Below are 19645 nucleotides of genomic sequence, written 5' to 3' on the forward strand. Positions count from 1 at the left end.
AACGATTTCATGGTAAAAAAAAATAATAATTTCATTAATATATTAATAAGTTTTTCTTATGCCATTCATCTTGAATTAATTGTACTTTTTCATAAAACTAGTTTGCAGATTAACCTTCAATTTACGTTATATTATTTTTCATCCGGCTGTAGATGTAATCAAACTTTGCATTTTACAATAAAAAAAAATAAACGACTTTGTATTGTATATAACAAATCAACAAATATAAATATAATGAAAGTCCACGTGCTAACTTTAAAAAGTTCAGATGCTAAATTTCAACAGTTAAATGTTCTTAGCTTGAATAAAGAACTACGAAAGATTAATAAAAAGGAAATTATTTAAATCAAAATTTTCAAAACGCCTGTCACGTTTTTGCTAACCACTCCAACTCCCAGTTATTTCTCAGTTGTTTCACTACATTCCTGTCTTTGCTTCTATCAATACTTCGTTTGTGTCTCTGATGGTCTATTTTCTGGACAGTGTACGGCGTAACTACAACACGTGTTCTATCTGGACACATGGAAAACGCCCATCGCTCAATTTTTCGTTGAACAGCTGCCATAGCCTGATTTTCCCTCACTGATTTTGTCAGATGGAAATGGACGTTTGAGACCTTTGTGTTATATACCATAAGTATCTAAAATACAACAGAAAATAAAATTAGAGTCCATTACATGACCGTAACATCTAATTGTTAAGATACAGAAAATAAGAAACTAGTTTCTTCATAAGAATGTTCCATACACACACCAAATTGTTTATAAAGTTTCCTTTTATTATAGACATTTTTATTTTGAGAGAGTTTTTATAAGAGTTTATATTTACCTTAAATATATGATTTAGTTTTGAAACATCTCCATTGCTTTCGATATAAACGGACACATTTCCGGATACTCTCATTGCCATTTCCTGTTCTAAAATATCAAGTAAAGGACACGGGTTGTCTGCAGGATCGTACAACAATTCCTCGTTCGTCTCTGAAGATTTTGGTTTGTACTTAGTCGTCAATGTTTCCTCTAAAACGAGATTAACAAAAATGCAAATATTCTTAATTTATGTAGATTTTTTCAATGCTTTCATATCAACATGCCCTCGTATGTCTTTTAATTAGTTAGACTGGGAAAATTTTGAAAAGTGTTTCCCTATATACCCGTATTCCCTTTTAAAGCGTTTATCTTAACTTCTATTGTAGCCCCGTCCAACCCTTCGGGTTGATTCTTGAGTTCAACAATTTTTTTAAAGTTAATTTTTTAGATAATTTTTTTTTCTGGCCCATCTGATCCAAATAGGATTTTTATAAATCTTAATTATAACTACCCTTGGAAGAATGGTATTCTATTTGAACATTGTTGAATTCCTTTCACCCCAACATGTCATGTGCCAATTTAACTTTGTGAAAATGGCTCAGTGCCCAGTGATTTTTAAGAAGAAGTCAAAAATTGAAAAAAACTGTCCAGAAATATGGCAGATTTTATAAAAAATAAGACATTGGACGTCCTTCAATCAGAAAAGCTCAGGTGAGTTCGAAAAACATAAACAAGCAGAAATAACGATGAAAAAAAAACATCTAAACAAAACTTTAAGCGGATCTTCATGTTGTATTTATCATTTACATGAATGATTTTCTGATGCAATTAGAATTGAATACAATTAACTTGAACATTCTAAATCGACTTACGGAGGAAAGAATGAAGCTGGACATTCTCAATGCATGCACTTCCATTATGACATGCTAAGGAGTGAACCTCTGACTTTGTGTTTTCTGTATTGTAAAAAGCTCCGGTGTTTCTAAGGTCTGGGAATGGAGTTGAGGATCCGTCCAAGAAATAGGTCATAAGGTCAAAACATGCAATAGTCTTTTCCTTCCATATTTTTCCTTGAGAACAGAAACAAATTTTTATTTTAACATTCAAAAAGTTTTGTCAGGAAATAAACGTAAGATTGACCTTAAATTAAATCTTTTAATTTCGTTGTTTGCAGCGAAAATATTTTATAATGCAAAGAAATTTATTGCTGACAAAATCCGCTTGAATCACAAAACCAGTAAGTTCATCCAAATTTTTTTAAAGAGTTCCTACGTTTTGGTAATTTTAATTAAAAGCCGTGGTTTATTCAAGTGGAACATTTAAAACAAGACCCACTGTCACAGAAGACATTGACAATAACCTCGCCACTCAATTGACTTTTGGCCGAGTAAAGGTCTAAAGAGTAAGGACCACTTAATGGCTATTTGGCTCTTTGATTGATTGACTGTCTGTTATTTAACGTCGCTCGCGAGAATTTTTTCACTCATATGGAGACGCCACGACTTGCCGATGGAGAGCTGCAAATTTTGTCCTAAACTCGGCACTCACAGCAGGAAGGAATCTTTTCCGTGCCAGCACCTACTGCGACACGGGACCTCGGATTACAGGTCTCATCCGAAGGACCGGTCTCCACGCGACGTAAGGATCAACTCCTTACTTTTCGACTCTAGAACAGACGCTCTAACCACTGCGGCACGCCGCCAACTATTTGGCCCTTTAAAAATACAAACATGGAAAGTTACCTTTTCCAATGCAGCCCCCACAGAGTGACACCAGACATTTGTTGACTTTGTCTCTAAGTGTCGCCCTATCTAGCGGACCGTTTCCTGTTACTTCAGTCAATCGTTTAAAAAGATCAGAGGCTGCCTTCTGACGGTCAGAGGAAGTTGACATACAAACAGGAGAAACCCCAGAATCCGAATTACAAGATCTGTAGTTATAATTTGTAAACATGATATAGAAAATTTCGAGATAAATTCAAATCAAAGTCAAAACTATTGGCAATATTTAAAGATTTATTTTAGAATTTAAAAAAAATGCAGAAGTGAAATTATTCATTCAAAATACACCAAATTGTTCAACTCTCTCATTTTATATGTAAATATACACTGTTAAGAACGACATATTGAAAATATTTTGATTATTTTCATCGGGAAAAGTGTTAACAAAGATTTTTTTAAATAAAAAAATACCCTTCGTTGGAATATTTTATGTAATATGCTTTGGATCCTAAAGGTGGTGTTTCGCATGCTCTAGTTCTATTCGTTGGATCAATGAAAGCTCCACCTAATTAAAAAAAAATCATATATATTATATATTAGGACAGTTTGACTTTTCAAATATAAATCATTTTCAATACACGTCAAATTTGCAAGCATTTTTTTTTTAATTTCTGCATTTCTTCCTTTATTACATGATGTACCTTTATTGAATCCTGTTTCTATTTCTTTAAGCTCTTTGTATAGTTCTGGATTTCCCGCGTCCCATACTTTAATAAATTCCTCTGTTGGAGTTGTCTCCCTTACATCCACATACAACCGATCTGAGTGAGCCCCGATACCTAGTATTAACCTCTTAGGAGTGAGATTTCTGACACATGATCTGATAATTGTTAAACCAAGATTCGATAGCTCTTTCGGTGACAACCCTTGTCCAACTTCGACTGCTTGACCTACGGAGAACCGCCATCTTTCTTCTGAATGTCTTAATTCAATATTTCTATTGTTATCGGATCTTACACGATATCCGGATCCAGGTATAACTTTTATACATCCTTCATAATGACTACTGGCTTCTTCCAAGCATTCTAACAGTTTTAAATCAAATCTAAAATATCTATATTTCTGTATTTTTAAATCGGCAATTCTATAACAATCTGAGAGTTTTATTGAATCATTGAACCCGTCTAGAAGAAGGGGATACATTAAACTATAATCTGCCTCGGCTGGTATTTCGTATTCTATTGTGTCCTTAGCTGGCGGTTCTGTTTCGTGCATGTTCAAGTTTGGATAATTCACTATAACGGTGTTAACACCCGTAGCTGGTCGGACGCTGGCTATGATGTGATCGGATTCTTTTGTCACGTGATCAAATCCTGCAAGAATGGCGAGATTCGCCAGTTTACTGTTGCTCAATGACACACCTGTGTTGGCAGATATTTTCAAGGATCTGCAAATGATATAGCGGTATTGTTTGAAATGGTAATTATCTCACAAATTCCAGAGAGTAATATGTATACCTGTATTTCATCAATAATTTCAAAATACATGTACAATTTTGCAAGATATACTTTGCAAAGATGTTATATGTATTAACTGGATTCAATATACTAGGTAATTCCAACAATACCATACCTCCCGACAGTTGACAGTGTCGTCCCAGTTGATCTTTTACCTCGAGGTTGATCAGACTTGGATACCTTCACTGAATTGTAATAAACCATTTCATCAACTATTAAAAATCCGTTCTTTTATTCAAATGAATAAAATCGAATCAACAATCTCCAAACACAGTGATTCGAATCGAGATTTTCTATTCACTGTTTTTAAAAATTGATCATTTGGTTGTATATACCTGGTTTCCAAACTTGTTTCTGGAACTGCTCAGCATTCCACTTCATTCTAGTGCATATACTTCCTTTTCCGGTTGTAGTGCATTTGTATTTCTTCGTGTATTCTGGATGGGTGAGATAAGCGGCTGCCGCTTGTGCCCACTGACCGTTGGTGACGGCATTGTTAAATTTCTTTTTAAGACTTCCAGCAATTTCCCCTCTGTATCTTGCATTGATGATCGCAATTTTCGTGGCCGTGTCCAAATGTATGAATATTTTAAAAGGAACGATACTGTTGATGCTTCTTATAATGTGTCTTCTCATTGTTCTCTATGAAAACAATCTTATAAAACTGTCATCATGTTGTAAATTTTGAATTTACCGGGTGGAAGTAAATACAAAATTTACACTGCCACGCGATAAATTCAAAATTAACATCATGACAAAACTACTATAAACAGTGAAATTTTCGCCCCCGTTTTATTTTTTACCACATTTGCCCTACCATGTACTCATAGGTGAGCAAACTTAAAACTGGGCTAATTCAAAAAAATTAATTTCTTAAACAGAACTGTAAAAGGTCGAATTTTAAATGGGGCAAAATTGATTACAAGTGTTAAAGGCAGAAATTAACACAGGTGAAAATAACTTAATAAATTATTTTATATGAACTAGCATTTTAAATTTACTTTGTAAGAACTTAATAAATGCATTGCTTATTCTTACAAAAATGACTTTTTCAAATAACGTGCTGTTAATGTAAAATTAAAATTTAATAGACTAATTTTCCATACTGTTAACAAATATTGATGGAAAAAGTGTCTATTAACTTACATCGTATAGGAAAAGTGCTTGCTCTTTTGTTAAACTTTGTTCTCCAGTCATTATTTTGTTATAATCAAGGCTTGGTATTGTGTCCAATAGAAAATCTTTCTTTTCTGTTGAATCTATTGCTTCACGAAGGCTGTAACCGATACCTAGAAATGAAATGAATTAATTCATTTTTTTCCATTCCAAGAGATTAAATATGTTGTGATAACCCATTTGACATGCATTGTCTGCATAAAAACCCTCATTTACAAAAGACTAAAATGTCATCTAAAGTAAACTTTAGTTTAGAAAACCAGAGATGTTTAACTGAATTCTTTAATTTGATTTTAACTTGTAATAAAGAGAAGACTATATAAAATGTAGCTTGAACAGTGAAACATTCTTAGAGAGAAACGCTTATAACAAATGACGCTTACTGCTACAGCAAAGTAATTTAAATCATCCGTTGCTTTAAAAGACTGGTATTCTTTGAATTTAACGGATAGAACGAGTTTCATTTATAACAAAGCCGAACCGTCCGTCCTCAGCACTTCGTCATAACCACCCCTGCGAGGTGAAATTCATGATTTCAAGAACTTTTATGAAGCGTTCATGAAACTTCATGAAATATTCATGACTGGTTCATGACTGGTTCATAAAGACAGTTCATGAATTTTATTCATGAATATATTCATAAAATGAAGTTCATGAACAAATGATGAATTTATATGAATATTGGTAAATCGGAGTCGTCACACAAGTAAATTTCATAAAACTCACCAGAAGTTCATGGGAATGAACATTCATGAATTTTCATGAAGATTTAATTGACCTGCAATTCAAATAAAAAATAAATAGTCTTCATGAATATTCATGAATATTCATACATATATTTTACAAGTTGCTTTTAGAAATAGAACAGTACATTATTTATTATAAAACATTTAATAGACATGTATGTATTCATATAAAGAAAAAAACTTTACATTTAATTGTAATATGAGAGTTTGATCATGTTGATTCCATGTTAATTGTCCATGACAAAAACATATGAAAAATGATACAGATCTATGCACTTTCTTACACTCCTTTTAACACAATCTTTAGAATTTTAAGGAATATCTGTGATTGGGTGGTACATGTATTTAAATTCTTCAACGGCATATAGTTATAAATTTTGAGGTTCTCCCATCCTTAGCCTACAAGTATTATCATCCTAGAGATGCAACTCTGTCATTCAAACATTATACATGTACATGAAGTGAAACAAAGAGAATTCATTCATGATATTCATGCATTTTACAAAGTAATGGCAAATTTGCCCAAGTTGGATAAACTGGGAAAAAAGATATATATTATTATATCTGTAAATGTTGCTTTACACAAAACCACTGAACCATTATGAGACTTCTTTTCAAAAATTTACTTAAAAATAGCATGTCCGTGAGCATTTGGCATCCTAACAATGAACTTATCTGTAAAAGTGTCATCTTTGACATCAACATACCAAACATTTTCTTCAAGTTCTTCAACTAGTATCAATTCACAAGTCTGGTCAATATTTACACTTGCAAAATGTTTCCCAACATTCCTAATACCACACTCTTTTAGATGCATTGGTAGTACAAGAGCATACACAAGTTCAGTTTTTAAATGTAGAACAAAATAAAGAACTACTACTACTTTCCTGCTCTTTGTTATGAAGACACTGCATGTTCTCCTCTTCATACGAGAATAACTTTGAGAATAGAACTTTCTGCCATGAAGAAGGATTCTTTCCACTTTTTTAATTTCTGAAATATCCTCAGCACAAAATGATTTCATGATGAAAGATTTATATGCATCATTAGGAATTTGATTTATAGCCCCAGCAACATCACAATTCAACATACATGTAGTACATTTCCATAATCTTTCTTTTGGAGTCAACTGAAGGCGGTTTCTCAAAACGGTTTGTGCCTCCTTTAGCCTCATTATCTGATGTGTTATGTTTCCGGTTCCATGCACTGATTTTGTAATCATAGAATTACAGTCTTCAAACGGAAAACAGCTCCATGCCCACAATGGACCGAGGAGGCGAACATAGTCTACATAATGGAACCCAATGTTATGCACGTTAAGTCCACAGTTTCCTGCAGGGTACAAGTTACAAAAATCTTTGAAAAACTTGACAAGAATTCTTTCTGCTCTTGTAAGGTTAGCATCTGTTATATGATCACCTAAAAGCAAATAAATTCCTTCAGATAGCAAAGCAAAATGTTGCAAGTAAATTTCTGGCAAAATTCCACATAAACATGGAAGGGCATAGTATAGAAGCCAAGCCTGCAATTCTGTAGCTTTGAAATGAATGTAATTTTGCTCTAAATCTCGAGGTAATCTTTCCATAAATTGTGGAGGCTGTATACTATTCATCCTTTTTGAAATAATCTTCAAATGGTTACCTACGAAGCAGTCACTTTTGCTTTCTGTAGCTGAAAACCATTTGTTCATAAGGCATTTAATGACACCAAGTAAAGTTCCATGCATGTAATCAGGGGGGCTTCCACTTACAATATTAAAATCCTTTAATTTCAACAAAGCGGACTCTCCTCTGAAACCTTTAATTCGTCTGTTGGGTGTTCCATGCAACATACAAAAGGATACATTGCCCTGATTTCGCTGTGGGTATTTGTCATTGTTTTCACGGAATGGAAAAGTTCTGCAGTGTCCTTTTCCCTGTTTGACTACTTTTCCTGGGTCTTCACAAGCTATGCATGATTCACTTCCATTAAATTGGGTCATATTTAAGACGGCAGCTTTAGCAGGTAAATCATAGGTACCACCAATAACTTTCACTTTAACACATGTTTCTTCATTATCCAGGTCTACAATAATCCCGGTATCATACAAATTGTTTAAAATACAGCACAATGACCCCAAGTATTGCTGCATTGGAGGTTTCCCTTTTCCTTGCCATATTCCTGCGAGTATGACATTTTCCCTAGCAAATCGCAAAGAAGGAGATAGTTCGTTTACGGCAAAGAAAACAGGCCACAGCTGTATTTTGGAAGAAGAATACAAACTCAGGCCATCAGTATTCATCAGTACAGTAATATTGCAGCTGTGATCAAGGAAACCTCCTTCAGACAATAACTCTTTATATATCCTCCCATCTGTTATATCAGTAATAAGGTCAGGGTTGGCTGCATGTCTTTCCAATATCTGGCTTTTGTTCCGTTTAATGTCATCCCAAATTCCTGAAATTATTTTGAATATTAAAATATTTATTATAAATCTGCAATTCATACAATAAATAATCCATCAAATTTTAGAGACAAAAAAAAAATCACTGCTAATTTTTTTTAACTTAACAAGTCATATACTTTACAAATCCAGTAAGTTTTGTTTTAAGCATTAAAAAGAACTACATACAGTAAGTTCCAAGTAAGCTAGAGCTTTAGCATTGTAATTTATTGTTCAAAATATTCATCAAAAGCACCACTTAAAGTATGGCTTTGTGCAATGTACATGTGTATATCCCTTTATAACAATAAGTGTGCAATAATATAATCTCTATCTCCCACCAATGAAGTTATTAAATCACAATTATATTTACCTGGAGATTGCAATAAGTTCTTGAGCTGTCTTTCAACATTTGCATAGACAAAAGTAGAACAAGCTTGTTTTACTCTATTTATCCCTGCTTTGTATCGAGGACCACCACATTCCCTACATTTATCAATATCTGGATTGTCAGGAAAAATTCTATAGCACTTTTCACAGTAATGCACCTCCGATGCAAAGTCTACATCAAGAAATCCCCAAAGCTTTTCATAACTCAGTTTCCCTAAAGACTCGCACTCTGGAAAAGTTCTTTGCAGGGTACAAAGAACATCCTTAGCAGAACTTGCAGAAAAATTATTCCTTAAAAAGCATGACAATAAACACATTTCAACATTCTGTTCCTCCATATCACTATGCTCATCTTGGTCATATGTGCTGCTAGATGCTATAGATGAAGAATCTGAGAGTCCATCCTCTATTTCATCGCTGGAGCTGTCAGAAGTATCTGTTGAAACATCAGTGTTACTATCATCAGAAGATGTATTATGCTCATTTTCATATGGCAACTTTGGATCATCAGAGATATTTTGCAACTGTTCATCTGTCTGTTTGTCTGAAAAAATCAAACAAAATCAAGTGTTTAATTAGAATAGCCACATTCTGTTGAAAAAAGTTATAAACAGATATTACATGTATTAGAAAGTCAATTTCATCATGAACTATAGGCATTAGTAATTATTTACATGATTAAATGTATCAAATGCATGTACGGAAAGAAAAAAATTACCATTCACCCACACTTTCTTGAAAAAAATTGCCCTGAGCTACAGATACACTTTATATTTATATATTTCCTTACATAAAAAACTTTAACTTAACTCCCCCCCCCCCTTTATATAATCATTTTTTTTCCTTTGGAAAAGGGCATGACATTACATGCCATTGAAACAAACCTTTATAGAATGAGTTGGGTGAACTTTTTCAATAGTGATCTGCTAATATGTTTGAAGTTTAGGGGTAAATACTCAAGACTTCATACAAACAGAGATTAATTTAGCTGTTCTAAAAATGAAAATTACCTTCAAGAGAAGATGTATTATGCTCATTTTCATATGGTAACTTTGGATCATCAGAGATATTTTGCAACTGTTCATCTGTCTGTTTGTCTGAAAAAATCAAACAAAATCAAGTGTTTAATTAGAATAGCCACATTCTGTTGAAAAAAGTTATAAACAGATATTACATGTATTAAAAAGTCAATTTTACCATGAACTATAGGCATTAGTAATTATTTACATGATTAAATGTATCAAATGCATGTACGGAAAGAAAAAAATTACCATTCACCCACACTTTCTTGAAAAAAATTGCCCTGAGCTAGAGATTCATTTTATATTTATATATTTCCTTACATAAAAAACTTTAACTTAACCCCCCCCCCTTTTAATTATTTTTTTCCCTTTAGAAAAGGGCATGACATTACATGCCAAACAAACCTTTAGAGAATGAGTAGGGTGAACTATTTCAATAGTGATCTGCTAATATGTTTGAAGTTTCGGGGTAAATATTCAAGACTTCATACAAACAGAGATTAATTTAGCTGTTCTAAAAATGAAAATTACCTTCAAGAGTATAGTCATTCACAGTCAGCACACTTTCCACATCCTTATTACTGCCTTGGGCCTTTTCTTTTTCAATCTCATTGTTACGGACAAGACTTTTATCACACAGATCATTTTTTTTCTTCTTGTAATGCAGAGTACTACGAGGTATTTCAATACTAGGGTTTTCAAGATACTGTTTCCTTATTTTCTTCAAGGGACCTGTAAATAAAAATATAAATATCGAGTGTCAAAAATAACATTACATGAGTCGTATAATGTAGCTATTGTTTAACTTTGCTCTTGCACTAAGCCACAGACAAGTGTAACAAAATAAGAAATCACTGTGCCAAATTCATTAACCGGTCTTTTCAGAATATTGTCAATATTCAATATTTCCATGCTAATTTGAATTTTGTGCATTTTAAAATTTAGTCCAATATTGAAATGATTACTAAGAAACATTGAGCCATTATGCCTATCTGCATTGGATTATCGAAACATTTTATATCTTCTTGCCTTCTTATCGCCTTTTTCATTAATGTCATATCCCTTAATCAGGTTCAGTCCAAAGACTATTTCTTGAAACAGTCACGCTGATGATGAATATGACAAAAATTTGGCCAAAAAATGATTACTTCATATATTATCAATTTTGCATGGAAACTAATGTTAAATTGTCGACTCAGGAAGTAATCATTTTTAGGCCAAAATTTCATTGTATTCATCATTAGTGTGACTGTATGACAAAAGATATGGTATTTACCATCTTGCGCAGTTTGAACTTGTGCCGCAAAATGCAGAAATTATAAAATGTAGGTATAAATAGCTACTTTAAGTAGCTTTAAATACCTAGGTAGCTATTAATAGCTGCGTAGGTAGAAATAGTCTTTGAACTGGACCTGATAATAAATCTCTATAGACCGTTTCACAGTAACTGGGGTACTGCTCTTTTGCAGGGCAAAATGATATATTTTGGTGAAATATGACGTAAAAGTAATTGTTTAAAATACGTCATTTAATTATCTATCAACAAAAACACCGCCAAACGTTATTATTTTGCCCTGCAAAAGTGTAGTTCCGCAGTTATCGTGAAGGGGCTAATTGAGATTCTGCTGGGCAAGATATTTGCACTGATATCTCATATTTCGAACAGATATTTCTGTAAATATTTTTATGTTGGGATTTACATGCGTTATTGGTAAGCAAATCAATATCTAGCCCAACAGAATTTCAATAGAGGTACCCTATATCCCTACTGAACTCCATGTTAATTTTTTTAGGTCGAACACTTGACGAAAATTTAAAAATTAATGCAGTTAAAAAACTTACTTTTCCCATGCATGGTATGTAAGTGATATATTGTGGACCGTGTTGTTGTAAAATATCTGCCACACAATGCACACTCATACTTTTTACGACCATTCTCCCAAACTTCTGCATAGTCCGCTGTTTTGACCTCCGCGGCCATACTTGTTGTGATATCCAAAACGAGGCTCGTCGCTCTTCAACACATTCGATGGTGGATGCGTATATTGATGTGAACATTTCTTTGAAATCATTAAATGATTAAAATTAAATAGTTTTTTATTTTAATTTAATTAGTGAAAAAATATACTAAAATTTTATTTCTTTCGTCTTATTATTTCTCGAAAATTCGAAACTATTTGCTAACTCGACCTTACAAATCTTACAGAGCGGATTTTCTATTGGTCACGACAAAAGGCGCAAACTTGAATCGCGCCGCAAACTTAAAAATCACGCGAGGCATTGAAAATGGCAGACCCTAAAGTTTTTGCATTGATAGAATGGGAGGATAACTATGTTAGCATAATAAACATAGACGCAATCTGTCAGCCCCGTAAAGAAATAGAGAAGTACGAAGAGGGAGAGTATATCAGGGCCAAATTCAAGGGAACAATGTACTCTGCAGTCATAGCTGAGATCAGTGGTAAGTTACAAAATATATCTTTGGTAGCTCTTTTTATCTGTATCAGTTTTTGAAAATTAATTTGCATTCTAAATTAAAACCTTGCCAATTACAGACTTAAGGATGGATCAATCCAACCAGGGCAACTTTTTCATTAAAATTATAATTTTCTAAATAGGTTAATTACCATTGGCCACCATAGACAACTTTCACATTTATAAAAGTTATTCCCCTTTGCGGGGTCAATCCGGGGTCAACCGGCGTAAGACGCTGTTTTCCCTCTATAGCCTTACCAACTTTATGGGTCAGTATCCTAGAAATAAAATCTATATGAATATGCCCATTGTGTTTTTCATGTTGCCACATACTCTGGCAATATATGTACAGATCAAAATTTTCCTATAACGTTTGAAATTTAAAGATATTAACAGGTAACTTACAAAGGACAAAGTGGGAAAAATGAGCGTTACGTCGACAACGGGAGATAACTCTTAGGAATGTGAAATTCGTCTATTTTGTAGGTCTAGCAAATACAGTTTTTCAAGTGGGTTTGGAACTAGCTGCAGAACTGTAGCTCTCTGCTTGAGAAATTCGGACAGATAAAGCAGAGAGCTACAGATCCAAGCATTTTAAAAACCTTCGATTTACGCTGACATTTTTTGTCGCTACTTTAGGTATTTATTTCGGGTTGTTTGAGCTTTCTCTGGCTTTTAAAATGGTATCCTGGTATTAAATGGTAATAATTCATATATTTCACTCTAACCTGATACTCTGTTTACCTTCTAACGGTCCGAAACAGTCCTGTTTATAGTTTTGTAATGTCGGTTTAAAAGATTTCTATTTCGACGTCTGTAACCACAAACAGCCATTTGTTAGCGTTAGGGGGTAAGTAAACAATCAGGAATTGAAATTGATTGTATGGTTTATTATTAAATATCATTTAAAATTATTTTCAAAGCTGGGTAAAGTATAAAATACACAAAAATATACCCAAAGTGAGCGACCAAAAATCGTTGGAGTAAATTGAATGTTTTTACAAGGCTTGGATCTGTAGCTCTCTGCTTTGTCAGAATTTTCTCAAGCAGAGAGCTACAGTTCTGCAGCTAGTTTGGAACGAGTATAATCCTATACTTAATCAGGGCTTTTTAGAAGGGGAATTAAATAACTAAAAGGATCAATAATAATTGATGGTGTGACTGAATGTAAGACGTTTATAAATATATACTTCAACTTGTTCAGTTTTTAGCTCAGCCTCATCTCAACGAAGTTGGGGGAGCTTTTAATACCTACATATCCACAAAAATTAGAATTTACCAAATGCTATTAATTTGTCCTGGAGATGGGATTGATCCTGACCTCTTCTGCATATGGAATGGTGTTTAAATTTATACTCAAGTGGTTCAGTCTCAGTGGGGATAATAAGTTACTTGTTTTTAAAAAGGAATTAGATATATATATGTACATAGTTGTACTATTTTATGTAAATTTCTAGATGACAAAAAATACCTTGAAGAAAAGAAAAAATCAAGGCAACGAAAGCATGAATTTCAAGATGGGTCAGTAGGTAAGAACAATTTAATTCTTTGAAAAATTCAGCTATAAAAGTTTTCTTCGGGTAATCTACCAAATAAATACAATGATTACACAAGAACATATAATAAAACAATTTCATTTTCTTGTTTCTAAATAGCATCCTGTTCCAGCATATCAGCTCCTTCTGAAAAGACAGCACCAGCTCCAGACTCTGATGAAACTGAGTCGCCACCTGCCACACCACTTAATAAAGGTAAATCAGGTTTTTTGAAATGTTTGCATCCTCTCTCTGCACTGACTTCTTTAATTAATACAAGATCTAAACAAGTTAACAGGTGCTCACCCTGATATCAATAATATAAAATTGTTATAAAACCTTATTCATAACAATGAGAGGTGGAAAATAGATGAATATTAAGACTTGATTTTATTATAGCATCCTCTTCAAGCAAACGACTCGGACAGTCTAATATTAGATTAATCCCTGAAAAGACAGCACCAGCTCCCGACTCTGATGAAACTGAGTCGCCACTTGCCACACCACTTAATACAGGTAAATCAGGTGAGTTAATGTATCTATTAATCTGTGAAATGTTTGCATCCTCTCTCTGCACTGACTTCTTTAATTAATACAAGATCTAAACAAGTTAACAGGTGCTCACCCTGATATCAATAATTTAAAATTGTTATAAAACCTTATTCATTACAATGACAGGTGGAAAATAGACAAATATTAACACATGATATTATTAAATAGCATCCTCTTCAAGGAAACGACTCGGACAGTCTAATATTAGATTAATCCCTGAAAAGACAGCACCAGCTCCCAACTCTGATGAAACTGAGTCGCCACATGCCACACCACTTAATACAGGTAAATCAGGTGAGTTAATGTATCTATTAATCTGTGAAATGTTTGCATCCTCTCTCTGCACTGACTTCTTTAATTAAAACAAGATCTAAACAAGTTAACAGGTGCTCACCCTGATATCAATAATTTAAAATTGTTATAAAACATTATTCATAACAATGACAGGTGGAAAATAGACAAATATTAACACATGATATTATTAAATAGCATCCTCTTCAAGGAAACGACTCGGACAGTCTAATATTAGATTAATCCCTGAAAAGACAGCACCAGCTCCCAACTCTGAAGAAACTGAGTCGCCACCTGCCACACCACTTAATACAGGTAAATCAGGTGAGTTAATGTATCTATTAATCTTTGAAATGTTTGCATCCTCTCTCTGCACTGACTTCTTTAATTAATACAAGATCCAAACAAGTTTACTGGTGCTCACCCTGATATAAATAATTTAAAATTGTAATATAATTGCAATAAAACCTTATTCATAACATGACTTGTGGAAAATAGATAAATATTAACTCGTGATATTATTAAATAGCATCCTCTTCAAGCAAACGACTCGGACAGTCTAATATTAGATTAACCCCTAAAAAGACAGCACCAGCTCCCGACTCTGATGAAAGTGAGTCGCCACCTGCCACACCACTTAATACAGGTAAATCAAGTGAGTTAATGAATATCTGAACCCTTGAAATGTTCTCTCTACACCAATATATTTTAATGATTTCACTTTTTAAAAAAATCCTTTTGTTTTCATTTATATTATTGCCTGAAAATTTTTCATTTCTGTGTTAATACTAAGGCACTTATTTCTACAGAAAGTGATGGCGAAGATGGGATGCCTACATTTCTGTCAAGAAAGACATTAAACAAAAACAGGTTAGTACATTTATGTTAACGCATTCTTTGCCATATGGTGGGGTTCATTTTTGTGAAAATAGGGTGTCAACTTTTTGTTAATCCATATAATACATTACAGATTTCTCATCGCTGTTTTCTCAGAAAGTATTCATTGCTGATACTTGAAATTTTAGCATATACTTTGTTGAGGCATTATATGTTGGAACTTATTTTTGCTCAAATTGCATGTTAATTTCCTTTTAAACTGTGCATCTATTCATAACTGAATTTGTGTATATCAACATGATAGTGTATATTCACATCAGGGAGAGGGGGTATTTGAGTCAGCATTAGCTCTAGACTTCTTGTTTATAACTGATTAAGATTTGTTTCATTGAAATGTAAAATATGTCTTCATGGGAAATTTTCAGAAAATCTCTGTTCTTTTAGGGATAAGAGAAAACTTGAAGAGATGAGAAAGGAAGTGGATGACCTGAAATCAGAGGTGAAGAAACTAAGAAAAAGAGTGCGAAATCTAGAGAGATCTGCACCCAATGGAAACGGTGATGATCATTCGTCAGATGATGAAACTATTGCTCTCCCAAACAATGGTTCAGTGCGACGATCTGAATTGATTTCTTCAGCTAAAAAATGTTTCAAAGCAACAGACGCTGTTGTTTTGCTGTTGAATACACTTTTTACCAAAAGTGAAATTAAGGAATGCTCCATTTCGGGGAAAAAAACAGTAAAGTGTTCAGAAGGAGGACCCCGCCCCCCTCTTAATCAAGACAGGTTTCGCACTCTCGAAAACATAGTGTATGAACTCTTCCCAGATTTTAGTAGAAGGGATTTGAGAGATAAAGTACAAAACGTTCAGAAGGTAGAGAGAAAGCGGTAAGGCCATAATAGTCTTGTTTCCTGCTACTAGACTTTGCACACGACCCTTAAGTTTTTATTTAGTTTTCAGAAAAAAATCGGAAATTTCCTCATTCAAAATTGAAAAATAATATATATTCAAGTGGTATTTCATGAAATATAAGGTTTAAATGTGGACTTTCATACAACACTAATTATTTTTAACCATAATATTGACCAATGACATTTTTAATTTCGTTTAATGTAATAGTTCATATTCAACAAATATTACTGGAAAAAAAAGAAATAGTATTCCTACTTACACCTACCCAATTTTTTTTCAGGCTAGTAGCAGGAAACAATGTTTGTTTTTGTTTTTTTTGGCCTAAGACAATTACAGACCTGTTTACTCTATGATTTCCTCGTATTTTGTACAAATTTGTAGTTTAAAATACATCTTATATTTTGCTGTTATAAAAATACGGAAATTGGAAAACATTTGGAATTTAGCTGTTAGTTTTCGTTATATATATGATCTGCCTTTGTTTAATGCTTTTGATTTGTTAAAAAGGAGAAAGATTTCAAACATTAAGTTGGGTTGCCTAAATACAATATAGTATTTTAATTTAATACCAAGAAATACAAATTATATTTCAAGAGAGTGTCTTCTGATTTTAAAGAAGAGGCTAAAATGGGCTTAAATATCAATTATTTTTGTTTGTAACCCATTTTCATGCTATAAAATTTTTTTTTTTCAAGATTTTTTGTATGATTAGAGTTCTTGCATGTTCATGAATAAACGTGAATAATAATATGCTTTTTTGTTTACCTAATGTGCAAGAATATTCATGAATGGTTCATGAATAAATTTTATTCATGAACTTTCTTGAATAAACTTACCTAATTATTCATGAATAGTTCATGAAGATGCAATGAACTTATTATTGGACAATTCTTGAACTGATGAATCTTCATGAATTTATGACTCTTCATGAATTATTCATGAAAAAAAATATTCATGAATTATTCATGAAAAAAAATATTCATGAATATTCATCAATTTCCTTTCATGAATAAAAATTCATGATTATAAAATGTCCAATAATAAGTTCATAGGATCTTCATGAACTTTTCATGAATATTTCATGAATAAAATTCATGAATGATTCAAGAAAAATCATGATTTATTCATGATCACCTCGCAGGGGCATGTTCAACTGTAATTATGTATGTTAATTTTTGTAATACATGTAATATGTTTATACTGAAAGGTCACATTTAAAATAATTTTTGTTTTCTCGAGCTCTCTCCCGATTCACGATGGAAAAGAATTTGTTGGTAGGTAGGTGAGATTTTTTAAAAAAAATTTTTACATCAGAGATAAATTTTAAAATAATTTTTTTCATAACGCACAAAAAAGTTACTTCCTTGAGGTCATAAAAGTTTTGAGTCGGACCACTTTTATCCAGTCATGCAGTTGATAGAGGGCAATCAAACATTTTTAAAAAGTTATTCTAATAGTCTTTTACTAATTTTTTTTTCTTACCGATAGTTGGATCATTAGGAATCGGGTTGTGGATTTTGAGAATAGTATTGTCACTCCCCATACACGAAGACAAGAACGTCATGAGATTCCCCTCCCTGACATTCAAGTTCTTAATGTCTGAATCCATCGTAGCCTGATCCCATTTCCCAGAACACACTTCGAATATCATTATCACTTTGAGAAGTAAATGATATTCTTTTCCACTGAAGAATTGACAGGGATCGCCTGTGTGAAAAAAAAAATCTTTATGATGTTACCACCATGTGCTTAAAATGCATAATGTATTTATTTTATTTCCAGGAATTTAGTTCTTACCTGAACATATATTTCCATAAAGAATCATTTTCGAATCGTCCCCTTGGTTACAAGCTAGGAAGAAAAGGAAGAGCTGAATATGAATTTGAGCAACATTGTAAACTCATTGTATAAATCAACTTAATTTAAAACATTACTTGCCATAGAGACTCAAAGGTCTAAATTATTAATTAGACTATATTAACTTTAAGTAATTTTTAAAGGGTGAAAATTTACCTGGAGTGGAAGGGATAGTTACACCAGGAGCGAATGGATTTTGTTCTACAAAGGAATAATTGTATAAAGCATACCATTTGAATTTTTCTAACAAAGATAAATGAATAATATGTGTTGTGGATTAAAATGGAAGTATACCTGTAAAGCAGTACAATTTAACAACTTTTTTCGAAATTCTCAAATTTAAAACTGCTTTTAGTCGTAAGTATTTTCTACAATAACATGAAATTGAATTATAAAGACTGAGTATTCTATATGAAAAATAGCCAACCGCGACTTTGTTAGAGAGTACTTTGAAATACTAAATAAGTAAAATAAAGAGAATTGGAAAGTGTAGTTGAAATATTCAAAGGCGGAAAAGCCTTATGGATCCTAAAGTAGATAAATACATCACCTATTTCATTATAAATATATAATGAACATACCTTTACATGTAATTGGTGTCCAGACACTGGCGCTTTGGTCTCCAGAGCAATCGTTTTTCATGCAACCTATTTTGTCATTGAGGTAGCAGCAACGGGTCTCTTTTATGCAGTTGTACTAAAATGGCAATAAAAAAGTTTTTGCAGTACTAGTAATGGCATACTTTGTAAGACAAGTTCAAGATTTAAATTTCTTAACATAAAATTAATTCTGCTATGGTTAGCCAGATTTATTACTGACACATTTTGTTTCTTTGTCGGTAGTTGAGCTTGGCATTTCTTTTTTACACTCGTCAAGAGTCTGAAACAGTACCACTCCAGATCGACAAACACCGAGTTCTTCGTCCGTCATTCCAGATGAGGACCCTACAAGAATACATGTACTTATTATTCATCGCATCATATTTCGATCCGAATGATGAAATATATGGAGATAACGAACAGCATTCAAGCTCAAAAGTCCATCAAACAATTCAAAATTGGAGAAGAGCAAAAACGGACCCCCACAAAACATCAGAGGCGGGACAGGTGTCATGGTGGAGTCAGATGATAGCACCCTAAAATTCTTAAATATCAGATCTTTGGTGCGATACACAAACAATAGGCCCATGGGCCACATCGCTCACCTGAGAAGCTTTGACTATTCTGTTCTTTACCAGATTTCACCCTTGTTATACATAATGCATCCCCACCCTACCCCACTGATCATAATTTAGACATTTTGAAATCTACACTACCCCATGATCCTTCCATGGGCACATATGTTTCAGCTTTTTTGGCCCAGTGGTTCCTGAGAAGAAGATT

The 19645-nt window shown here is 33.1% G+C and overlaps 3 protein-coding genes and 1 long non-coding RNA gene across 4 annotated transcripts in view; 2 read left to right on the forward strand and 2 right to left on the reverse strand.

Annotated features, from left to right (window-relative positions):
• Positions 1–6: 6 nt before the first annotated feature.
• LOC134234049 (uncharacterized) overlaps positions 7–19645 on the reverse strand; it is a 28477-nt gene continuing 8838 nt past the window's right edge. The window contains exons 12-25 of the mRNA XM_062716096.1: positions 19083–19207; positions 18845–18959; positions 18420–18464; positions 18204–18257; positions 17889–18113; positions 5194–5336; positions 4383–4689; positions 4163–4232; positions 3232–3977; positions 3002–3095; positions 2552–2739; positions 1682–1879; positions 829–1019; positions 7–640 (exon numbers count right to left, since the gene is read on the reverse strand). Of these exons, the coding sequence (XP_062572080.1) occupies positions 368–640; positions 829–1019; positions 1682–1879; positions 2552–2739; positions 3002–3095; positions 3232–3977; positions 4163–4232; positions 4383–4689; positions 5194–5336; positions 17889–18113; positions 18204–18257; positions 18420–18464; positions 18845–18959; positions 19083–19207 (2774 nt within the window). The 3' untranslated portion in view covers positions 7–367. The remainder of the gene's footprint in view (positions 641–828; positions 1020–1681; positions 1880–2551; positions 2740–3001; positions 3096–3231; positions 3978–4162; positions 4233–4382; positions 4690–5193; positions 5337–17888; positions 18114–18203; positions 18258–18419; positions 18465–18844; positions 18960–19082; positions 19208–19645) is intronic.
• Positions 6087–12366, reverse strand: LOC134234048 (uncharacterized). Its single transcript, XM_062716095.1, has 5 exons — positions 11646–12366; positions 10335–10535; positions 9792–9878; positions 8765–9325; positions 6087–8405 (listed from the first exon to the last, which is right to left on the reverse strand). The coding sequence occupies exons 1-5, from the start codon at positions 11782–11784 to the stop codon at positions 6592–6594; spliced, it is 2802 nt and encodes a 933-aa protein (XP_062572079.1). The 5' UTR covers positions 11785–12366; the 3' UTR covers positions 6087–6591.
• Positions 12802–14811, forward strand: LOC134234051 (uncharacterized). Its single transcript, XR_009985109.1, has 4 exons — positions 12802–13807; positions 13934–14038; positions 14213–14338; positions 14534–14811. It is a non-coding gene; the product is annotated as an uncharacterized LOC134234051 (long non-coding RNA).
• Positions 14859–17021, forward strand: LOC134234052 (uncharacterized). Its single transcript, XM_062716098.1, has 4 exons — positions 14859–14980; positions 15186–15302; positions 15466–15526; positions 15938–17021. Exons 3-4 carry the CDS (start codon positions 15486–15488, stop codon positions 16383–16385), a joined length of 489 nt encoding a protein of 162 aa, XP_062572082.1. The 5' UTR covers positions 14859–14980; positions 15186–15302; positions 15466–15485; the 3' UTR covers positions 16386–17021.

The sequence above is a fragment of the Saccostrea cucullata genome, unplaced genomic scaffold, assembly GCF_032062105.1.
Source record: "Saccostrea cucullata isolate Sc308-1 unplaced genomic scaffold, CSIRO_AGI_Scuc_v1 ctg4860, whole genome shotgun sequence".
NCBI lineage: Eukaryota > Metazoa > Mollusca > Bivalvia > Ostreida > Ostreidae > Saccostrea > Saccostrea cuccullata.

Coding starts and splice junctions, on each gene's coding strand:
- LOC134234052 (XM_062716098.1), top strand. CDS start 15,486: ATGCCTACATTTCTGTCAAGAAAGACATTAAACAAAAACAG. Junction 15,527..15,937: donor AAGACATTAAACAAAAACAG/GTTAGTACATTT, acceptor CTGTTCTTTTAG/GGATAAGAGAAAACTTGAAG.
- LOC134234048 (XM_062716095.1), bottom strand. CDS start 11,784: ATGGCCGCGGAGGTCAAAACAGCGGACTATGCAGAAGTTTGGGAGAAT. Junction 10,536..11,645: donor ACATACCATGCATGGGAAAA/GTAAGTTTTTTA, acceptor TTTTATTTACAG/GTCCCTTGAAGAAAATAAGG. Junction 8,406..8,764: donor GAACTTATTGCAATCTCCAG/GTAAATATAATT, acceptor AAATAATTTCAG/GAATTTGGGATGACATTAAA.